Source organism: Colias croceus, chromosome 17 (assembly GCF_905220415.1).
Source record: "Colias croceus chromosome 17, ilColCroc2.1".
NCBI lineage: Eukaryota > Metazoa > Arthropoda > Insecta > Lepidoptera > Pieridae > Colias > Colias croceus.
In genome coordinates this window covers 9,402,785-9,420,178 of record NC_059553.1, presented here as the reverse complement: position 1 = coordinate 9,420,178, position 17,394 = coordinate 9,402,785, and the positions used below count along the sequence as shown (strand labels likewise).

Genomic DNA, 17,394 nt, shown 5'->3' with positions numbered 1-17,394 from the left:
TTTCGACGAAACCCACACTGATAATCACTGAGGATTTTTTCCGCGTAGGGTTCCAGTCTATCCAGCAATATGTACGACAGGATTTTATATGCTGTTGGCAACAGAGCAATTCCGCGGTAGTTGCTACATTTCCTCTTGCTACCTTTTTTATGCACTGGGCAGATGATCCCTGTATTCCAATCTTTTGGCTGTATATGTTCCTCCCATATTCTTCTAAGGACTTCGTACAACTTGGATTGAATCACCGCCCCACCTTGCTTCCATATTTCGGAAGGCACGCCGTCAATACCTGGTGCTTTGTTATTTTTGAGCCGCATGATTGCTTTGTGCACTTCTTCAAATGTGGGAGTGGGTATGTCTTCCTTGTTGTCTTCGGTCACCCTGGTAATTTCAACTTGAGGGGGTGGGCAATTAAGTAGGTTCTGGAAATACTCTCGCCAAGCTATCTTGATGTCGTCTTTATCAGTGATGAGGTCACCATTTTCGTCCTCCAGCACTTGGGTTGTGGGTTGGTATCCTTTTTTTGTGGCTTTAACTTCTTTGTAGAATTTCCTTGATTCACCGGCTCGTATAAAAGACTCCATGTTTTGTATGAGGTCATCAAAGTGCTGTCTTTTGGCTCTTCTGATAGCTTTCTTTAGCTGTAACCCGCATTCTGAGTATTTTCCAATCCATTGCCTATCTTGCTCCGCCAGGACCTTATAGTGACGTTTTTCTTGCATTTTATCTTCACACTCTTGGTTCCACCACTTCCTCCGCTTTCTCTTTTTGACCTTCCCTAATACTTTAAAACCAATTTCTTTTACCGTGTTCTATATATTTTCCCATACTGTGTCAATAGGGTCATTAATATCCAAATCTTTGAATCTATTGCTCAGTTCTAATTGAAATGTTTCTTTCATATTTTGTGATTTTAGGTTATCTATATCAATTCTGTCCTCTGCAGTTTGTGAATGTTTTTTTACTGATTTGATTCTAAATTTGAGTTTTATTCCCAGCAAGTAGTGATCACTGTCACAGTCTGCCCCGCGGAAAGTTCTTACATCCTCAATAGTTCTTTTGTGACGCTCGTCGATCGCTACGTGATCAATCTGATTGATGGTGTATCCATCCGGGGATCGCCAAGTTCCCTTATAGATATCCTTGTGCGGAAACATAGTACTTTTGACTACCATGGCTTTGGCTGAGGCAAAACTTATTAGTCTTAGCCCGTTGTCGTTAGAGTGTGTATGTTTACTATGTGTTCCGATTGTTGGGACATATATATCCTCCCTTCCAATTTTGGCGTTAAAATCCCCCAGTACTATTTTAATGTCGTAGCTCGGTAATTGGTCATATATCAGTTCGAGCTGTTCGTAGAACTGATCCTTAGTTTCGTCTACCGCTAATTCTGTAGGAGCATATACATTTACTAAGGAGATGTTGGCAAATTGACCTCTAATACGAAGTACTGATATTCTGTCAGATACGGCGTCGTAGCGAAGGACATTGTGTAAGAAATCTTTGGCGACTATGAATCCAGTACCGTGTGTATGGTGTCCCGTGTCATTACCGCTATAAAACAAAATCGCTTTATCGTCAATATTACACTCCCCTTTGCCCGGCCATCTTACTTCTTGGAGTGCGGCTACTTTTACATTGTATCTACGCAGCTCACTATTTACTTGGTAAATGGCCCCGGGGCGAAATAAGGAGCGGACATTCCAATTCCATTCATAATATTATGCAATGTAAAAATCTATTTACAACTAGAATTATTTTAAAATAAATTAACATTTAATTTTTATATCGATCTTGAGCAATTACATCCATTTTAAACATGAAAATGGTGCTTTACAATTTGAAACTTTGAAAAATATTGAAGTCATTAATTTCTTCACAGCGAAAAGTTACCACAGATATTATAAAAAAAATTAAAAACCGCGTTTGAAATGAATCTATTTTAATTAAAAGCATTTTTGGGCGAAACACCGCGTTGACCTAGATACAAATCAAAAAGGTTTTGTATACTTAGTCTTAATATTATTTCTTTCGACAGTCATTTAAAATTTTTGACATAGGAAGCATTTGAGTTTTTTTTTATTGGTAATAGGGAAGCGCTTGACCACAATCTCGCCTGATGTTAAGCTGAGATGTGGTCAAAGATGGAACGCGCTTCCCTAGAAGGTACCTGTTCACTCTACGCTTGAACAAAATCCATAACGTTTCAATTATTTGAAATACAAATCCCACCAAAAACATTTTCATGTAAAATGTTGCCAAGACGAGCCCATATGACTCGCACTGTCAAAAAGTTATCAGATCTCATGTAGAGCGAAGCTTCTAACACTACACGCCCTAACTCTACAAGGCCTAACTTCACAAACTCTACACCTTAGTCAAAATATGTGGCTTGGCCATTTCGCTACATTCACATCGGCGTAAGGTGAAAAATTAATTCACTGTGCATTACTTTTGTGTTATACAATAGTTCTTGTAGTAACGAACGGCCAAGCCACATATTTTGACTAAGGTGTAGAGTTTGTGAAGTTAGGCCTTGTAGAGTTAGGGCGTGTAGTGTTAGAAGCTTCGCTCTACATGAGATCTGATAACTTTTTGACAGTGCGAGTCATATGGGCTCGTCTTGGCAACATTTTACATGAAAATGTTTTTGGTGGGATTTCATTTCTTTTTGTAAGTTGTTTGTAACAAAATTTTATAAGTATGTCGATTAAAGTTTTAATTTTTTTTTAACAAGGAGTACCTATACATATATATATCTAGGGGAACCAAGTTTTAGATTATTAGATTAGACCTCTAGCGTCATCAAAATTTAATTTAAAATTAAAGGTCTCATACAAACTCCCATCCCCTAGTTTAAGGGGTTGGGGGATGAAAGTTACAAGTTTTATAATTTTTTTGTTGTTTGTGTGCTAATACTAGCTTACATACAAAATTTCAGCTTTCTAGGACATTAGGATTTAGGAAATACCTTAAGAATTTTGATGATCATCAGTGAGTCAGTGACGAAATTAGCGTTTTTTAGATATAAATAAAATCTGAAGTATAGAAGCTAATGTAATTAAAACTTAATATGTTCAATAAGTCCGCTATTGACAATATATCCCGAAAATTTTGTTGATCTATCATAATCCAAACCCAAGTTATGAGGGTTCAAAAAAACGTCGAAGCGCTTCGAGAAAAGGTAGGTAGGTAGTGCCCGTGCTTGTTCGCTTGGCTCGTCTTGGCGGGGGCACTGCCGTGCCCCCAGATAGTGTTTTTATTAGATAAAAATATATAATAGATAAAAATATAATAGTGTACTGTGTCGGTGTCTGTGTCTGTGTCTGTGTCTGAGTCTGTGTCTGAGTCTGTGTCTGTGTCTGTGTCAGCGTCTGTGTCTGTGTCTGTGTCTGTGCCGGTGTCTGTGTCTGTGTCTGTGTCTGTGTCGGTGTCTGTGTCTGAGTCTGTGTCTGTGTCTGTGTCTGTGTTGGTGTCTGTGTCTGTGTCGGTGTCTGTGTCTGTGTCTGTGTCTGTGTCAGCGTCTGTGTCTGTGTCGGTGTCAGTGTCTGTGTCTGTATCTGTGTCTGTGTCTGTGTCGGTGTCTGTGTCTGTGTCTGTATCTGTGTCTGTGTCGGTGTCTGTGTCTGTGTCGGTGTCTGTGTCTGTGTCTGTGTCGGTGTCGGTGTCTGTGTCGGTGTCGGTGTCTGTGTCTGTGTCGGTGTCGGTGTCTGTGTCTGTGTCGGTGTCTGTGTCGGTGTCTGTGTCGGTGTCGGTTCTGTGTCTGTGTCGGTGTCGGTGTCGGTGTCGGTGTTGGTGTCGGTGTCTGTGACTGTGTCTGTGTCTGTGTCTGTGTCGGTGTCTGTGTCGGTGTCTGTGTCTGTGTCGGTGTCTGTGTCGGTGTCTGTGTCGGTGTCTGTGTCGGTGTCTGTGTCGGTGTCTGTGTCTGTGTCTGTGTCAGTGTCAGTGTCTGTGTCTGTGTCTGTGTCAGTGTCTGTGTCTGTGTCGGTGTCGGTGTCTGTGTCTGTCTCTGTGTCGGTGTCTGTGTCGGTGTCTGTGTCGGTGTCGGTTCTGTGTCTGTGTCGGTGTCGGTGTTGGTGTCTGTGACTGTGTCTGTGTCTGTGTCTGTGTCGGTGTCTGTGTCGGTGTCTGTGTCGGTGTCTGTGTCTGTGTCTGTGTCGGTGTCTGTGTCTGTGCCTGTGTCTGTGTCTGTGTCGGTGTCTGCGTCTGTGTCTGGTTCTGTGTCTGTGTCTGTGTCGGTGTCTGTGTCGGTGTCTGTGTCTGAGTCTGTGTCGGTGTCTGTGTCGGTGTCTGTCTCTGTGTCTGTGTCTGTGTCTGTGTCTGTGCCTGTGTCTGTGTCTGTGTCTGAGTCTGTGTCGGTGTCTGTGTCGGTGTCTGTGTCTGTGTCTGTGTCTGTGTCGGTGTCGGTGTCGGTGTCGGTGTCTGTGTCCGTGTCTGAGTCTGTGTCTGTGTCTGTGTTGGTGTCTGTGTCGGTGTCGGTGTCTGTCTGTGTCTGTGTCTGTGTTGTGTCTTTGTCTGTGTCTGTGTCTGTGTCGGTGTCTGTCTGTGTCTGTGTCTGTGTCAGCGTCTGTGTCTGTGTCTGTGTCAGCGTCTGTGTCTGTCTGTGTCTGTGTCTGTGTCTGTGTCGGTGTCGGTGTCTGTGTCTGTGTCTGAGTCTGTGTCTGTGTCTGTGTCTATATCTGTGTCTGTGTCGGTGTCTGTGTCTGTGTCTGAGTCTGTGTCTGTGTCTGTGTCTGTGTCGGCGTCAGTGTCTGTGTCTGTGTCTGAGTCTGTGTCGGTGTCGGTGTCTGTGTCGGTGTCGGTGTCTGTGACTGTGTCTGAGTCTGTGTCTGTGTCTGTGTTGGTGTCTGTGTCTGTGTCGGTGTCGGTGTCTGTCTGTGTCTGTGTCTGTGTCTGTGTCTGTGTCTGTGTCGGTGTTTGTGTCTGTGTCTGAGTCTGTCTGTGTCTGTGTCTGTGTCTGTATCTGTGTCTGTGTCGGTGTTTGTGTCTGTGTCGGTGTCGGTGTCTGTGTCGGTGTCTGTGACTGTGTCTGTGTCTGTGTCTGTGTCTGTGTCTGTGTCTGTGTCTGTGTCTGTGTCTGTGTCTATATCTGTGTCTGTGTCGGTGTCTGTGTCTGTGTCTGAGTCTGTGTCTGTGTCTGTGTCTGTGTCGGCGTCAGTGTCTGTGTCTGTGTCTGAGTCTGTGTCTGAGTCTGTGTCGGTGTCTGTGTCTGTGTCGGTGTCTGTGTCTGATTTTGTGTCTGTGTCTGTGTCGGTGTCAGTGTCTGTGTCTGTGTCTAAGTCTGTGACTGTGTCTGTGTCAGCGTCTGTGTCTGTCTGTGTCTGTGTCAAAGTCGGTGTCGGTGTTGGTGTCTGTGTCTGAGTCTGTGTCTGTGTCTGTGTCTGTGTCGGTGTCTATATCTGTGTCTGTGTCAGTGTCAGTGTCTGTGTCAGAGTCTGTGTCTGTGTCGGCGTCAGTGTCTGTGTCTGTGTTGGTGTCTGTGTCTGTGTCGGTGTCGGTGTCTGTGTCTGTGTCTGTGTCTGTGTCTGTGTCGGTGTCTATATCTGTGTCTGTGTCAGTGTCTGTGTCGGTGTCTGTGTCTGTGCCTGTGTCTGTGTCTGTGTCGGTGTCTGCGTCTGTGTCTGGTTCTGTGTCTGTGTCTGTGTCGGTGTCTGTGTCTGAGTCTGTGTCGGTGTCTGTGTCGGTGTCTGTCTCTGTGTCTGTGTCTGTGTCTGTGCCTGTGTCTGTGTCTGTGTCTGAGTCGGTGTCTGTGTCGGTGTCTGTGTCTGTGTCTGTGTCTGTGTCGGTGTCGGTGTCGGTGTCGGTGTCTGTGTCTGAGTCTGTGTCTGTGTCTGTGTTGGTGTCTGTGTCGGTGTCGGTATCTGTCTGTGTCTGTGTCTGTGTTTGTGTCTGTGTCTGTGTCTGTGTCTGTGTCGGTGTCTGTCTGTGTCTGTGTCTGTGTCTGTGTTTGTGTCTGTGTCTGTGTCGGCGTCAGTGTCTGTGTCTGTGTCTGAGTCTGTGTCTGTGTCTGTGTCGGTGTCTGTGTCTGTGTCTGTGTCTGAGTCTGTGTCTGTGTCTGTGTCTGATTCTGTGTCTGTGTCTGTGTCGGTGTCTGTGTCTGTGTCGGTGTCTGTGTCTGTGTCGGTGTCTGTGTCTGAGTCTGTGTCAGTGTCTGAGTCTATTTCTGTGTCAGTGTCTGTGTCGGTGTCATTGTCTGTGTCTGTGTCTGTGTCTGAGTCTGTGTCTGTGTCTGTGTCTGTGTCTGTGTCTGTGTCTGTGTCTGTGTCGGTGTTTGTGTCTGTGTCTGAGTCTGTCTGTGTCTGTGTCTGTGTCTGTATCTGTGTCTGTGTCGGTGTTTGTGTCTGTGTCGGTGTCGGTGTCTGTGTCGGTGTCTGTGACTGTGTCTGTGTCTGTGTCTGTGTCTGTGTCTGTGTCTGTGTCTGTGTCTATATCTGTGTCTGTGTCGGTGTCTGTGTCTGTGTCTGAGTCTGTGTCTGTGTCTGAGTCTGTGTCTGTGTCTGTGTCTGTGTCGGCGTCAGTGTCTGTGTCTGAGTCTGTGTCTGAGTCTGTGTCGGTGTCTGTGTCTGTGTCGGTGTCTGTGTCTGATTTTGTGTCTGTGTCTGTGTCGGTGTCAGTGTCTGTGTCTGTGTCTAAGTCTGTGACTGTGTCTGTGTCAGCGTCTGTGTCTGTCTGTGTCTGTGTCAAAGTCGGTGTCGGTGTTGGTGTCTGTGTCTGAGTCTGTGTCTGTGTCTGTGTCTGTGTCGGTGTCTATATCTGTGTCTGTGTCAGTGTCAGTGTCTGTGTCAGAGTCTGTGTCTGTGTCGGCGTCAGTGTCTGTGTCTGTGTTGGTGTCTGTGTCTGTGTCGGTGTCGGTGTCTGTGTCTGTGTCTGTGTCTGTGTCTGTGTCGGTGTCTATATCTGTGTCTGTGTCAGTGTATGTGTCGGTGTCTGTATCTGTGTCTGTGTCGGTGTCAGTGTCTGTGTCTGTGTCTGTGTCTGTGTCTGTGTCGGTGTCTGTGTCTGTGTCTGTGTCTGTGTCTGAGTCTGTGTCTGTGTCTGTGTTGGTGTCTGTGTCTGTGTCGGTGTCGGTGTCTGTGTCTGTGTCTGTGTCTGTGTCTGTGTCTGTGTCTGTGTCAGCGTCTGTGTCTGTGTCGGTGTCAGTGTCTGTGTCTGTATCTGTGTCTGTGTCGGTGTCTGTGTCTGTGTCTGTATCTGTGTCTGTGTCTGTGTCGGTGTCTGTGTCTGTGTCGGTGTCTGTGTCTGTGTCTGTGTCGGTGTCGGTGTCTGTGTCGGTGTCGGTGTCTGTGTCTGTGTCGGTGTCGGTGTCTGTGTCTGTGTCGGTGTCTGTGTCGGTGTCTGTGTCGGTGTCTGTGTCGGTGTCGGTTCTGTGTCTGTGTCGGTGTCGGTGTCGGTGTCGGTGTTGGTGTCGGTGTCTGTGACTGTGTCTGTGTCTGTGTCTGTGTCGGTGTCTGTGTCGGTGTCTGTGTCGGTGTCTGTGTCTGTGTCGGTGTCTGTGTCGGTGTCTGTGTCGGTGTCTGTGTCGATGTCTGTGTCGGTGTCTGTGTCTGTGTCTGTGTCAGTGTCAGTGTCTGTGTCTGTGTCTGTGTCAGTGTCTGTGTCTGTGTCGGTGTCGGTGTCTGTGTCTGTCTCTGTGTCGGTGTCTGTGTCGGTGTCTGTGTCGGTGTCGGTTCTGTGTCTGTGTCGGTGTCGGTGTTGGTGTCTGTGACTGTGTCTGTGTCTGTGTCTGTGTCGGTGTCTGTGTCGGTGTCTGTGTCGGTGTCGGTGTCTGTGTCTGTGTCGGTGTCTGTGTCTGTGCCTGTGTCTGTGTCTGTGTCGGTGTCTGCGTCTGTGTCTGGTTCTGTGTCTGTGTCTGTGTCGGTGTCTGTGTCTGAGTCTGTGTCGGTGTCTGTGTCGGTGTCTGTCTCTGTGTCTGTGTCTGTGTCTGTGCCTGTGTCTGTGTCTGTGTCTGAGTCGGTGTCTGTGTCGGTGTCTGTGTCTGTGTCTGTGTCTGTGTCGGTGTCGGTGTCGGTGTCGGTGTCTGTGTCTGAGTCTGTGTCTGTGTCTGTGTTGGTGTCTGTGTCGGTGTCGGTATCTGTCTGTGTCTGTGTCTGTGTTTGTGTCTGTGTCTGTGTCTGTGTCTGTGTCTGTGTCGGTGTCTGTCTGTGTCTGTGTCTGTGTCTGTGTCTGTGTTTGTGTCTGTGTCTGTGTCGGCGTCAGTGTCTGTGTCTGTGTCTGAGTCTGTGTCTGTGTCTGTGTCGGTGTCTGTGTCTGTGTCTGTGTCTGAGTCTGTGTCTGTGTCTGTGTCTGATTCTGTGTCTGTGTCTGTGTCGGTGTCTGTGTCTGTGTCGGTGTCTGTGTCTGTGTCGGTGTCTGTGTCTGAGTCTGTGTCAGTGTCTGAGTCTATTTCTGTGTCAGTGTCTGTGTCGGTGTCATTGTCTGTGTCTGTGTCTGTGTCTGAGTCTGTGTCTGTGTCGGTGTCTGTATCTGTGTCTGTGTCCGTGTCTGTGTCTGAATCTGTGTCGGTGTCAGTGTCTGTGTCGGTGTCTGTGTCTGTGTCTGAGCCTGTGTCTGTGTCTGTGTCGGTGTCTGTGTCTGTGTCTGTGTCTGAGTCTGTGTCTGTGTCTGTGTCTGATTCTGTGTCTGTGTCTGTGTCGGTGTCTGTGTCTGTGTCGGTGTCTGTGTCTGTGTCGGTGTCTGTGTCTGAGTCTGTGTCAGTGTCTGAGTCTATTTCTGTGTCAGTGTCTGTGTCGGTGTCATTGTCTGTGTCTGTGTCTGTGTCTGAGTCTGTGTCTGTGTCTGTGTCGGTGTCTGTATCTGTGTCTGTGTCCGTGTCTGTGTCTGAATCTGTGTCGGTGTCAGTGTCTGTGTCGGTGTCTGTGTCTGTGTCTGAGTCTGTGTCTGTGTCTGTGTCTGTGTCTGTGTCTGTGTCTGAGTCTGTGTCTGTGTCTGTGTCTGATTCTGTGTCTGTGTCTGTGTCTGTGTCGGTGTCTGTGTCTGTGTCGGTGTCTGTGTCTGTGTCTGTGTCTGTGTCCGTGTCTGTGTCTGAATCTGTGTCGGTGTCAGTGTCTGTGTCGGTGTCTGTGTCTGTGTCTGAGTCTGTGTCTGTGTCTGTGTCTGTGTCTGTGTCTGAGTCTGTGTCTGTGTCTGTGTCTGATTCTGTGTCTGTGTGTCTGTGTCTGTGTCGGTGTCTGTGTCTGTGTCGGTGTCTGTGTCTGTGTCTGTTTCTGTGTCTGTGTCTGTGTCTGTGTCTGTGTTGGTGTCTGTGTCTGTGTCTGTCTGTGTCTGTGTCTGTGTCAGCGTCTGTGTCTGTGTCTGTGTCTGTGTCTGTGTCTGTGTCTGTGTCTGTGTCTGTGTCTGAGTCTGTTTCTGTGTCAGTGTCTGTGTCTGTGTCAGCGTCTGTGTCTGTGTCGGTTAGGGCATGCACCCGGGTTTACCCGGTTCCGAAAAACCCGGGTTTACCCGGTCTGAATAGCTTGAAACCCGGTTCTCCCGGTTCCGACCAAAATATTAAAATATCAAGTATTATTTATATTTTGCTGCAACGTCAGACTCACGTGCATCGCGAATTTTCGTGCCACGCCTCAAGCGTGGCTCTGATTGGTTGTCTAACCTTAGATGCTATAAGTTTCCTACGGATGTATTACCAAAAAAAATTAGGCTTCAAAAATGACAAAAAATAGGCTACTGAAATATTTTCATTAGATTTGTCGTGAATTTGAAATGCTATTTCATTACTTAATGATCTAAGGTTTCATAATATATTGATCCTGTCATGTTTTTGTTTTTGGTATCAAGCTGAAATTTATATCGAATACTCAAGTCTTCGGTCCCTTGATGCTGACAATCTATGAAATGACTGATGCTTATAACACAGATAAATAAAAAATTGCTAGAAACATATATTTTTCAAAGTTACAACAATATAAAAAATAGGTTCGGAGCGCGAGTCCGACTCGCACTTGGCCGGTTTTTTGCTTTACAGTTTACAGTCATGGGCGTAGCTAGCCATGGGCTCAAGGTGGGGCAACAATAAAAAAATAATATGTAACTAGCAACTGTATGTACCCAAAGTCATATCCAGGTCTTCGAACCTCAAATGCCGGTGGCACGGCCGGCGGCTGCGCCGCCGGCATTTGCGAAGGCATTTGCGAAGGCATTTGCGAAGGCATTTGCGAAGGCATTTGCGAAGGCATTTGTGAAGGCATTTGCGAAGGCATTTGTGAAGGCATTTGCGAAGGCATTTGCGAAGGCATTTGCGAAGGCATTTGCGAAGGCATTTGCGAGGGCATTTGCGAAGGCATTTGCGAGGGCATTTGCGAGGGCATTTGCAAGGGCATTTGCGAAGGCATTTGCGTAGGCATTTGCGTACGCGCTTGCGAACGCGCCTGCGAACGCGCCTGCGAACGCGCCTGCGAACGCGCCTGCGAACGCGCCTGCGAACGCGCCTGCGAACGCGCCTGCGAACGCGCCTGCGAACGCGCCTGCGAACGCGCCTGCGAACGCGCCTGCGAACGCGCCTGCGAACGCGCCTGCGAACGCGCCTGCGAACGCGCCTGCGAACGCGCCTGCGAACGCGCCTGCGAACGCGCCTGCGAACGCGCCTGCGAACGCGCCTGCGAACGCGCCTGCGAACGCGCCTGCGAACGCGCCTACGAACGCGCCTGCGAACGCGCCTACGAACGCGCCTGCGAACGCGCCTGCGAACGCGCCTGCGAACGCGCCTGCGAACGCGCTTGCGAAAGCGCCTGCGAACGCGCCTGCGAACGCGCCTGCGAACGCGCCTGCGATCGCGCCTGCGCGAACGCGCTTGCGAACGCGCCTGTGAACGCGCCTGCGAACGCGCCTGCGAACGCGCCTGCGAACGCGCCTGCGAACGCGCCTGCGATCGCGCCAGCGCGAACGCGCTTGCGAACGCGCCTGTGAACGCGCCTGCGAACGCGCCTGCGAACGCGCCTGCGAACGCGCCTGCGAACGCGCCTACGAACGCGCCTGCGAACGCGCCTGCGAACGCGCCTGCGAACGCGCCTGCGAACGCGCCTGCGAACGCGCCTGCGAACGCGCCTGCGAACGCGCATGCGAACGCTCTTGCGAACGCGCTTGCGAACGCGCTTGCGAACGCGCTTGCGAACGCGCTTGCGAACGCTCTTGCGAACGCGCTTGCGAACGCGCTTGCGAACGCGCTTGCGAACGCATTTGCGATGGTATTTGCGATGGCATCTTCTTTACCTTGAAAACTTTTTTATAACACTCACTTTATTCTGTGTAATATTTTCTGAAAGTTTTTTTTTCTAAGGCCCATATTTTTTTGAGTTGTAACTCACGTGACACGTTCTTTAGAACGTGAAACTTAAAACAAAATTGAAATTGGATAAAATAGTGGGGTAACTAACTGTACTACACTCATTTTTCTTACAGCTTATGTAACATAGAAGCCTCAGCTATTTTCTTTTTTCGTGTGTAATATTCGTTATTCGAATTATTCTTATTCAAAACACCTTATTGTTCACCTACCACATCACGAAATAGATCCAAAATGTGTCTCTATCTTCAGCCGTTTGGTCGCTGGGCGTATGACAATTATTTGTTAATCAGTCATTGTAGAGGTAAATAATACTAATGTTTTGATCTCATTTTCTGTGTCGACTGTCGACTTTCGAGAATCGAGTGTGAATTTTCTTACGGATATTAAGCTTAGTAGTTAGTACCTGGATAATTCAATTTTTAGATTTAGTTAGGTACCTTCCAGGTCAAAGCCTGGGTGGGGCAAGCGCCCCACCCTGCCCCACCGTGGCTACGCCCATGTTTACAGTTAATGAATAAGGTTTAAGTTTATAGGTGATATTATGATAACAAGGTACTTTTATAAGACTGATAAATAAAGAGAAGTATTGAAATTTTGTTTCTTTATTAATTTAATAAAATAAGGGTTCATACGCACTATGCGGGTAGCCGCATTGCGGGTAGCCGTCCGGCTGACCGCAGGATGCGGTTGCGAATGCGGCCAGCCGGACGGCTACCCGCATAGTGCGGTTGAAGAACCGTTGCGATTTGCGGTCATGTCGATCCATTTCAAAGATGGAAATGGAAGAAGTTGCAGCTATTTACTACATTTACACACGTTACATATAGAAGAAAAGCAAAGAAAGAAGTACTGGGTGCATCCTTATTTGCAAACACGAGATGAGAGCAAGCATTTTGCAACCACGTGCACACACTCACTCAATGGCGGGCAGCCGCAGACTGAACCGCACAGTGCGTATAGCAACCGTCCGGCTGGCCGTCACTCGGGCCGCAGCTCTCCGAGCAACCGGAGCGGTCTGCGGGTAGCCGCATCACAGTGCGCATAGAAATGAATATTACGTACATAATTGTGCTTGCGGTCAGCCGGACGGCTACCCGCAACGCGGCTACCCGCATAGTGCGTATGAACCCGACACAAGCCGCGTAAAATAAAAGGCCCATCAGGTACTTTTACAGTAACTTTTGTTTAATTTCGTTTTTTTTTCCGAGGTATTATAAAAGAACCGGGTAACCCGGTTCTACCCGAGCTCGATTTGGAACCGGGTTTCAGAAACTTGGAACCGGACTCGGTTCTGCATGCCCTAGTGTCGGTGTCTGTGTCTGAGTCTGTGTCTGTGTCTGAGTCTGTTTCTGTGTCAGTGTCAGTGTCTGTGTCTGTGTCGGTGTCTGTGTCAGCGTCTGTGTCTGTGTCTGTGTCAGTGTCAGTGTCTGTGTCTGTGTCAGTGTCGGTGTCTGTGTCTGTGTCTGTGTCTGTGTCTGAGTCTGTGTCTGTGTCTGTGTCTGATTCTGTGTCTGTGTCTGATTCTGTGTCTGTGTCTGAGTCTGTGTCTGTGTCTGTAGTGGTGTCTGTGTCGGTGTCTGTCTGTGTCTGTGTCTGTGTCTGTGTCAGCGTCTGTGTCTGTGTCTGTGTCTGTGTCTGAGTCTGTTTCTGTGTCAGTGTCTGTCTGTGTCTGAGTCTGTGTCTGTGTCGGTGTCTGTGTCGAGTCTGTGTCTGTGTCTGTGTCTGTGTCGGTGTCGGTGTCATTGTCGGTGTCTGTGTCTGAGTCTGTGTCTGTCTCAGCGTCTGTGTCTGTGTCTGTGTCTGTGTCGGTGTCTGTCTGTGTCTGTGTCTGTGTCAGCGTCTGTGTCTGTGTCTGTGTCGGTGTCGGTGTCTGTGTCTGTGTCGGTGTCGGTGTCGGTGTCTGTGTCTGTGTCAGCGTCTGTGTCTGTGTCTGTGTCGGTGTCTGTGTCGGTGTCGGTGTCTGTGTCTGTGTCGGTGTCTGTGTCGGTGTCGGTGTCGGTGTCGGTGTCTGTGTCTGTGTCTGTGTCGGTGTCGGTGTCGGTTTCTGTGTCTGTGTCGGTGTCTGTGTCGGTGTCTGTGTCGGTGTCGGTGTCTGTGTCTGTGTCTGTGTCTGTGTCTGTGTCTGTGCCTGTGTCTGTGTCGGTGTCTGCGTCTGTGTCTGGTTCTGTGTCTGTGTCTGTGTCGGTGTCTGTGTCTGTGTCTGTGTCTGTGTCGGTGTCTGTGTCTGTGTCTGTGTCGGTGTCTGTGTCTGTGTCGGTGTCTGTGTCTGTGTCTGTGTCTGTGTCTGTGTCTGTGTCTGTGTCGGTGTCTGTGTCGGTGTCGGTGTCTGTGTCTGTGTCTGTGTCTGTGTCTGTGTCGGTGTCTGTGTCTGTGTCTGTGTCTGTGTCTGTGTCTGTGTCGGTGTCGGTGTCTGCGTCTGTGTCTGGTTCTGTGTCTGTGTCTGTGTCGGTGTCTGTGTCTGTGTCTGTGTCTGTGTCGGTGTCTGTGTCTGTGTCTGTGTCGGTGTCTGTGTCTGTGTCTGTGTCTGTGTCTGTGCCTGTGTCTGTGTCTGTGTCGGTGTCTGCGTCTGTGTCTGGTTCTGTGTCTGTGTCTGTGTCGGTGTCTGTGTCTGTGTCTGTGTCTGTGTCGGTGTCTGTGTCGGTGTCGGTGTCGGTGTCTGTGTCTGTGTCTGTGTCTGTGTCTGTCTCTGTGTCTGTGTCTGTGTCTGTGTCGGTGTCGGTGCCTGTGTCTGTGTCTGTGTCGGTGTCTGTGTCTGTGTCGGTGTCTGTGTCTGTGTCTGTGTCTGTGTCGGTGTCTGTGTCTGTGTCTGTGTCTGTGTCTGTGTTTGTGTCTGTGTATGTGTCGGTGTCGGTGTCGGTGTCGGTGTCTGTGTCTGTGTCTGTGTCTGTGTCTGTGTCTCTGTCTGTGTCTGTGTCTGTCTGTGTCTGTGTCGGTGTCTGTGTCGGTGTCGGAGTCTGTGTCTGTGTCGGTGTCTGTGTCGGTGGTCGGTCAGCCACATATTTTGACTAAGGAGTAGAGTTTGTGAATTTAGGCCTTGTAGAGTTAGGGCGTGTAGTGTTTAGAAGCTTGGCTCTACATTAGATCTGATAACTTTTTGACAGTGCGAGTCATATGGGTGAGCCTGCATGGGTTGGCAACATTTTACATGAAAATGTTTTTGGCGGGATTTCATTTCTTTTTGTAAGTTGTTTGTAACAAAAAAATTTTATATTTTTTTCTTCTTTTTTTGGGGTGTATTTCTTGCACATCAGAGACGCCTTTTTTATAGCCCACTCTCTTATTTTTTCTTATTCTTAATTTTTTTTTTATTTTTAGCTACTGTGTGGACGTAAGAGGCAGGAGACGTTCGCAACACTTCTATTCATATTTATATGATCTGATCTGAAGTAATGTCTCGATATATCTTGCATGTCGATTAAATTTTTAAATATTTTTTTTTAACAAGGAGTACCTATACATATATATATCTAGGGGAACCAAGTTTTAGATTATTATATTAGACCTCTAGCGTCATCAAAATTTAATTTAAAATTACAGGTCTCATACAAACTCCCTTCCCCTAGTTTAAGGGGTTGGGGGATGAAAGTTACAAGTTTTATAATTTTTTTGTTGTTTGTGTGCTAATACTAGCTTACATACAAAATTTCAGCTTTCTAGGACATTAGGAAATACCTTAAGAATTTTGATGATCATCAGTGAGTCAGTGACGAAATTAGCGTTTTTTAGATAAAAATAAAATCTGAAATATAAAAGCTAATGTAATTAAAACTTAATATGTTCAATAAGTCCGCTATTGACAATATATCCCGAAAATTTTGTTGATCTAGCATAATCCAAACCCAAGTTATGAGGGTTCAAAAAAACGTCGAAGCGCTTCGAGAAAAGATAGGTAGTGCCCGTGCGCTTCGCTTTCTTCTTTGGCTAGTCTTGGCGGGGGCACTACCGTGCCCCCAGATGTTCTGAACAGAATAATAAAGCCTTGTTGTTGTTTTAACGTATAGGTAGGTACATACTTTTAGGATTAAAATTTAAATCAATTTTGTTTACTTATTTCATTTCAATTAGGTATATGAAAATTAGTTCAGTTCATTATAAAAAGTTTTTACAGATATGACGGGTTAAAATGGAAGGTATCTGAACCTAATGTATTTACAATTATTATAAAAACCCAAATTTTTGCTTATGTTTGTATAGTAGGTACATGCCTGATGAATTTTATATAATTTGTCTCTACTGTTTTGTGCAAATGATTTTTCTTTATTTTCTTACTTCTTTAAACCACTTTGATGAAGTTTAAACATAACTTTGTCGCCTTGACTGCATCTTTTAGAAGTCGCTTCAAAGGATTCTAGAGTGATCTATATTTTGTACCTAAAGTGGATCTTCCATAAACATTTCTTTGACACTCATCCTAACAATTACTAACAGTTTCGTTCATAGTACATAAAAGGTTTATCCTCATAAAGGATAACGGTGTAGCCAATAAAACAGCTTAATCGCTGCAAGAATTTGTGCCAAGTATGCGTAGTGTTAATTTATGGCTGCAAAATTTCAACTTAGCTGCTTTCTTGGTTATTTAATTAATGTAACAGGAATTTTATTCATGGACACGGACGCTGGTTTTATTATAGTTAACACAGTGAATAGGGAAATATGGAAGAGATTTTAAGCTATTGCATAGCTTCTATCGCGGACCTTGAGCGCGGGGACCGAATCGAGAAATTCCGTAACGAAAAAACCTCACGCTCCCCACTTCGACGGGCTCGGAGGTGTGGCTTCAAGGCATGCTATGCAATTGCTTTACCGCGGCAGTCTCCGAGTGCCACACGTATTTTTTTATAATTAACTAAATTTCCGCCCGCGCAGTATAAGAAAAACCCGCATAGTTCCCGTTCCCGTGGGATTTCCGGGATTACGTCATTTTCCCGGGATAAAAAGTAGCCTATGTCCTTTCTCGGGTATCAAAATATCTCCATACCAAATTTCATAAAAATTGGTTCAGTAGTTTAGTCGTGATTGAGTAACAGACAGAGTTACTTTCGCATTTATAATATTAAATAGTATGGATACCTACTCACAAAAAAGTTTGAGGAAAAAGTGCCATATTGTTAAAAGATTATGTCGGTTCCATTTACGGATTAGAAAAGGGGTGAAGTAAGACGTGTGAATTCCGTAAAATACACTATTTTATGTATTGTTTGTTTTGATGATTGTGAATTTTATCCTTCACCTTAAGAACTTGTTTTGTTTGACTTCAAAATTACAACATTTCTCAACAATGCAACTAAAATCTGGCTTGCTTTTTTTAGTGCATATAATTTTATGTCAAATAATTGTTCAACTTTATATTATAAAACTAGCTTTCCGCCTTCGCCCGCTCTCTCTAAAACCTGATAAATTATACACTAAAACCTTCCTCTCGAATCACTCTATCTATTAAAAAAATCCGCATCAAAATCCGTTGCGTAGTTTTAAAGATTAAGGCATACAATGGGAAATAAGGACAGAGAAAGCGACTTTGTTTTATACTATGTAGTGATTGAACAATTTCACATTTTTACACATACAGGTCGAAAAACCAATATCAACCTGCACCGAATAGTTGTTGAAAGATGCTTCTAATGCAGCATCGATAATTCAAAGAACTCTTTAAATTGATTAAAAATAAACTGAAAAGAACCTACTGAAAATTAATTAACACAATACATATTTACACGTTACAAAGTTAAACTAAAAGAAAAGTATTCCATCACCATTTCCCCTGAGGGCTTATCACGCCGACTTTGATAAGCCCAATCCGATGCTTCCCTTGTTTGAAGTCAGGGTAACGATTTGTATCTCATATAACTCCGTGGCTATCTTTTAGAAGCCAATATTTTTCAACCGACTTCAAAAAAGGAAAGGTGGTTTCAATGCGACTGTCAAAAAATTATAATATGTGTTGTTTTGGTAACAACAAGCAAACGGATATGATTATTATAGTGAAATAATTAATTCACAAGACATTTCACTTTTGTTTATTATTAAAGGCTGCTTTAATATTGATCCAGTATTTTTTTACCAAGCCACAATCAGTTTTAAGTATTAACAAATACGAAATACATATTATAATG

At 46.1% G+C, this 17,394-nt stretch overlaps 2 protein-coding genes across 3 annotated transcripts in view; both read right to left on the bottom strand.

The window, feature by feature from the left end:
- LOC123699358 (zwei Ig domain protein zig-8-like) overlaps positions 1 to 17,394 on the bottom strand; it is a 176,094-nt gene that overhangs the window by 82,783 nt on the left and 75,917 nt on the right. The window lies entirely within an intron of this gene.
- Positions 813 to 10,112, bottom strand: LOC123699325 (craniofacial development protein 2-like). The gene is made up of 2 exons (XM_045646253.1): positions 10,045 to 10,112; positions 813 to 1,554 (listed from the first exon to the last, which is right to left on the bottom strand). The coding sequence occupies exons 1-2, from the start codon at positions 10,110 to 10,112 to the stop codon at positions 813 to 815; spliced, it is 810 nt and encodes a 269-aa protein (XP_045502209.1).

Coding starts and splice junctions, on each gene's coding strand:
- LOC123699325 (XM_045646253.1), bottom strand. CDS start 10,112: ATGCCGGCGGCGCAGCCGCCGGCCGTGCCACCGGCATTTGAGGTTCGA. Junction 1,555..10,044: donor AGACCTGGATATGACTTTGG/GTACATACAGTT, acceptor TTTGTTTTATAG/CGGTAATGACACGGGACACC.